Genomic DNA, 5,585 nt, shown 5'->3' on the forward strand with positions numbered 1-5,585 from the left:
TTAATGGGTCGAGTTTCCTTGTAGGACGTAGAATGTGTTTCCTGATGGAGGAGGTTGTGGTGACCCAAGAGCTGAGGCATCTCGCCTTTTTTTCTCTTTTTTTTTTTCTTTTTTCTTTTGCGCATATTTACTATAACCTGCGTAGATAGTAATACGCGGAAATGTAAAAAGGGGCATCTAGTCCGTGGCCGTGGTCAAATTCCGGAGTTGGTCATTTTGTCCTTGGTTTTCGTGTTTTTGCTTCCAACACGCAATCTAGCATCTGACGTTCAGCAGAGCTGTACCTGGTCACTCGAAAACCGCCCTTTTTCTACTTCTCTATAGATTAAGTATCAACGAAATAAACCCCCCGCCCCAATATCGCGAAGCTGAGTCGGTAGGTAGGAGGTTGGGTATTGGGTGAAGTTATCTCTCCCAGTAATGGAATTCCGGGAACCAAAGAATACTTACAATCAACGACGAGTCGACGACATGCGGCTTACCTCCAAGGACTCAAATAAAAACTGTGAAGTGCATCAAACTCTAGCATCTGGGGAAAAGAGGAATTCGATTTTAACGGTCACCCGTTGTAGCATAGGCCGCATGTAACCAGACCCAAGACCCGTTGGTCGTCGGCAAAGGCCGCCCCCGACCCGACCTCTTTTTAGGTAGTCTTCACGTCTCCCGCCCCCGCCCCGTTCGTTCCCCGCCCCGTTCGTTCCCCGCCCCACCGTGCCATCCTCCGGCGCGGCCCGGGAGTCCCACATACCCGGATTCCCAACGTCTGGTTTTTTTTTCAACTTTGGTTTTTGACGTTGGATGTTGGATAGGCCAGCGGCTCGGCGGGTACAACTTTGGTGCCTGCATCCAATTGAATTTACAGCGGCAGGATTAGACCTCGAAGCGTCTCGACGGAACTTACCTGGGCGTCCGGGTATCACTCTGGACCCCCAAAACTGAAGTACAAAAACTCCTGGTTCTATTGAAACTTTGTTCAATCGTTACGAGGAAGGAGAAGGAGAACGCTTTAATCATAAGCATAGATCAAGACAAAAATCATTTGAAGGGGGCCTCTCAAGTCAAGAATCATCCCCGACAGCTAACATCCCTCCGACCCGTACCCTATTATACCTCAAACTCCGCATAATATCAAAATTCCCAATATCAATAACAAGCAGCACGTAAAGCATCCCACCCCCTTGAACAATCAATCCCAAACCACGCACACCACGAAACCATTGAAACCCGCCCCCCAATTCTCGTCTTCCCCCCAAATAAAGAAAAACCCCCCGACCGAACCGAGCGCTGCGTCATCCCCCTTCCCCCAAAAACGGTTCAAACGGGCGGAAGCGGCAACGGAACCTCCCGCAAGCCACCGGCCCGGACCCTTTACCCCCCTTCACCCAATGAGTAAGGCAATCCCCCCCTCCCACGGACCATGTACCCGTGGCAATCACATACACACACATATACTTCGTACACACACGCCAGCAAATAAAAAACAGAAGCACATCATCATCACACTTCAGTAGTCCGAGCGCACTCATCGCGATGGACGAATGCCCCCATTTCTCAGCAAATCTCTGGGGAACGAACTTACTGACTACGTCCCTTGCCCTTGCCTTACGTGCTTACTTACTTCGGCACGCTAGAATATTCACCCCCAGTCCATCACACCTGTCACCCATCATCGGGGGAGTTTAGTGAAAGCGAAATATCAACTACCGGGTGTAGATCTTACTGCCTACCCTTCCCCCATCCTTTAGCGTGGCCTCTCTGGCCAAATTGTGAACAGACTCAAGGTTCGGGCCTCTCCGAACCAGAAAAAAGGGGGGTTCCGATATGACCTTCCGCGGTGCAAGGCGTGCTTTCCTGCTACTACTGCTCACTCCCTTTCCTACACAATGTAGACGCGTAGAATAACCAGACATGAGATCAAATTGGGGGGAGACCAAAATCCATGTATTTTTTCATTAGGTTGCTGCTCTGTCCTGAGCGAAGCGTGCGTGCCAAAACAAAACTACGAAGAAAAACAGTCCCGTCCGATCCGTCTCCTACGCAAACCCATGTTGATGATCTAATCCGCATCTTTCCCGACAAAAACCCCTCTCTTGATGCGGTCAAGTTTCCCTCTTCTTTTCCATGTCGGAAAAGAATCACGACATGCCATTATAGCCTTGGCCGTCCCGGTGTCCCAGAAGCGGTCAAAGGTTGGAAAGGCAAGTGAAGAACTCCTGCGGCGCAACCTTCCGGTGTAAGAACCCCCGTAGCAGAAAGACAAGGAAAAACGGATCCCCCCCCCCAAAGTAAGAAGCCAGAAACACCCCGATCTCGAAATCCCTGATTTTTTGTGTGATTTTTTTTCGCCGTGTGAAAAAGAAGAGTCGTCTTGTGTGCTTTGTACCAACTCCCCGGATGTGCGTTTCCCAGTCCCAACCCATTCGAGTCAAACCAGATGTCGGAATCCACGCCCACGCCGTATTGTATGCTTGCAATTCGAATCATAGGTTGCCCTCCGACGCTTTTGGCACCCGAATCATTCCATGCCCAGCCCGAACGGACAACTGCCCATAAGAACAGAAAAATGAATCGCCCTGCTCCGTGCTCACAATCGCCTGAATTTCCCAGATCATCCGAAACAGTTCCTTGACGCTGTGATCTCCTTGCCAACACCCTAGACAGCTGCTGACCCCCTCTTCCGTGTTCCTTTGACATGCATCTCCTTTTACCCCGTAGCAATACTGTTCGACTCCAAGGTTGCAGAATGCGGCCCCTGCTGATGGTGTAAAAAGAAAACTCCTCAAAAGATGCCGAAGGACACCCTCACTCCGAGTACCGTGTCGATCCCGAGGTATATATCAAGTTTTCCGTGACCGTGGAAAATCAATCGATGTTGAAATCAAGCTGAACCCCCACCCGCGCAAACCTCCTAACCATCGTTCTCTTCCTGTTCAAATCCATAATTGCGCCGACGTTTCCAAAAGACGTGATGCGGTTCAACGCGTCGAGTTCTTCTAGCCCCAGACGCTCGCGGGAGGCTGGCTCAGGCTGGAAGACTGGGGGCCCCACACACCGTTTCCACGGCCCCAACCGCCAGGGGATGCCAACGGAGTGGTAGATCTCTTCGAGGACGGGTTCGAGGCTCCAGCCTGGTTTCCTGAAGGTCGGGTGCCAATAGGAGCAACGGTCTGACCCGATTTGGCACCGGCCGGAAGCTCCTGACAAGGCGGGGAGCCGCCGGGCGAAGAGTTGTTGGTGCGGGCTGCAGCCTGACTAACCGCCGACTCAAACGCACTCTTGTTGTTGCTCGGAGCGTTAGGCTGGGGGCTAGCAATGCTGCCACCGCGCGAGCCCTGTTCGCCCGGGGGTCCAGCAATGGGGCCAGGACCGGCATCAGTAGCCGAAACGGGAGTGTGAGCATCGCCGTGAGGAGGCGGGCCGCGAGCCGGGTCGTAGGTCAAGGGAGATTGGCCACGCAGGCTGGAGGGGCCGCTATGGGTCGGGACACCAGTGCGCACGACTCCGTTCTCGTCGACATAGCCTGCCTTCTCAGCAAACGGACCCTCGCCGTACAAGGCGCTCCGCTGACGAGCAATCAAGTCGCGAGTCTCCTCCTCGGACATGGCCTTGGCACCGTAGGGAATGTCAGAAACGACGGCTGCGCGCACAGTTGATTAGCATGGCTTCCTCCGAAATCTCTCGGTATTACGGGGAAGGGATGGACGAAGGATCTCTCAGGATAGCATCTTTCGACAGTGACATGACGGGGCAGCAGGATGCGCATGATGGTGAAACCCCTCGGCCTGAATTATCTATTTTTCTGCTTTGCTGGTTCCCCCCTGGCATATGGAGTATGTGTGCTATACAGAAGAGGGCGGCCTACTTCGTTGGTATTGCTGCTCAGTGTGCAGGTTTCGCAATTCCCGCTCCCGTTGGGCGGCCATCCTTCTCTTGGCCTGCATCATCTGTTCCGCGTCGTTGGAGCCTCGGGAGGGCTGGTGGCGCTGGGAGGCGTAAAAGTTCTGGAGGTTCGAGTTGGGGTGGCCTCGGGCATCATCGAACTGGTTCATCGAGTGCGGTCTGGGTCCGGGACCGGCTCCGGCTCCCATGCGTCCGGCTGCGCGTTACAAGTTAGTATCGGGAAGGCCGCGGTGATGCCCGCCAGTTGCGGGCAGACTTACTGAAGTCGAGGGATTTTCTGGCGGGACCATGACTGGCGGGACCCATCTTGGGACCACCAGGGGTTGGGTACTCACGTCCGCGACCGCCCATGCCGTATGACTTCCCGCCCTTGGCGAGATTCTCGTACGCACGATCAACCTCTGTAGGCCTAGCAGTCAGTGTCCGCACCACATCTATAGTATTATCTTGTCAGCCTGGCTCTTCCTGCGCGCGACATACAGTAGGGGCGGGTAGACGATGGATAGGGACACCCGCGCCATGGTATTGGATTGCCGCGCGCCGAAGATTTCGAGATGACCTACCCTCAAATTGGTAGAAGAATGCGAAGTCGTCCTGGGGCGTTGGGCCGCTGGCACCTGTTGGCGAGAACCTCGAGTCAATTCCGGCGTCTGGTTTTGCGATTTGGTGCTGTTGCGACAACTGGGCCGACTCACCAGCACGGGCAGGAGGCGCTTGGTGTTCCCAGTTGTTCTGGCCGGGATTGGACCATTGCGGGTTGTTCTCGTAGTAGGACATGGTGATGCTTGTGGTCGAGGGAGATGAAACCCGGTTGGCCACAGTTGTTGTCTGAGAGGTCGAGACGAAAGTTCCACGCGAAAAGGCCGGTCGATCTATTTCTGATCCTTTCTGGAAGAAGGGAAAATCAGTTAAAGTCTGCTCACGGCGATGTTCGAGACCAGAGGCGCGGTTGAGAAGCCTCAGGGGGAACGGTGTCGCAAAGGGATGAGTTGAAAGACGGCGCCGCAGTGTCAGGGGAGAGGCCAACGGGAAAGACAGGGAAAATAAATTTTTGGGTATGGGCGGCGGCGCGGTTAAATGTCTCGCGGCTTTTTTTGCGCAGGGGTTGTAGCGGACTGACAGGGAAACCACTCACCAAAGGGGAAAAGAGGGACGGGGTTTGTTCCTCGAAGTTATTGCGCGGGCTCGAGTCAAACGACCAACTGGTATGAAAGCAGGCGGTAGGTAGAGCAGAACTCTTTTTTGGCTAGAGATGCGCAAGAAGAATTTCTTTGCAGCGGACTTTTGGTGCGAGGGCACTCGTTTCGAGGTGGCGGTCGTCGGCTGGTGCGGTTTGAGGTGATGGAGAGAAATCAGGCGAGTGCTCCAAGATGGAGAAGAGTAAAGAGATATGCGGGAAACGAGACGACGGCGAACTGGCGGGTCGAATCGGACGTATGGGTTATTAGGTGGGTGGGTGTGTGTGAGGTGGTCTGGGTATTAGAAGGTAGCGTCCGGTTCGGACAACCTAAGGTAGAGTGATGCCGGTAGCTAGGTATCTTTTTTTTTCCCCCTCTCTCTGGTGCTCAAGGCTTGTGCCTTAGCTTGACTTCGGACCGTGGCAAGGCGACGTGGAACTCGAAGCAGTGAAAAGAAGTTGAGCAGTTAGAGCCAGCAGGGCAGGGCAGGGAGGAAGTCACAAAGAG

General features: G+C 54.0%; 1 protein-coding gene across 1 annotated transcript; it reads right to left on the reverse strand.

The window, feature by feature from the left end:
- Positions 1 to 2,993: 2,993 nt before the first annotated feature.
- N0V96_010264 (uncharacterized protein) lies at positions 2,994 to 4,677 on the reverse strand (the record flags this gene model as incomplete). Its single annotated transcript, XM_065758891.1, has 4 exons — positions 2,994 to 3,637; positions 3,863 to 4,096; positions 4,161 to 4,334; positions 4,464 to 4,677. 4 exons carry the CDS (start codon positions 4,675 to 4,677, stop codon positions 2,994 to 2,996), a joined length of 1,266 nt encoding a protein of 421 aa, XP_065612414.1.
- Between the last annotated feature and the right edge of the window lie 908 nt (positions 4,678 to 5,585).

This window comes from Colletotrichum fioriniae (genome assembly GCF_027942845.1).
Source record: "Colletotrichum fioriniae strain IMI 355084 chromosome Unknown scaffold_14, whole genome shotgun sequence".
Classification (NCBI taxonomy): Eukaryota; Fungi; Ascomycota; class Sordariomycetes; order Glomerellales; family Glomerellaceae; genus Colletotrichum; species Colletotrichum fioriniae.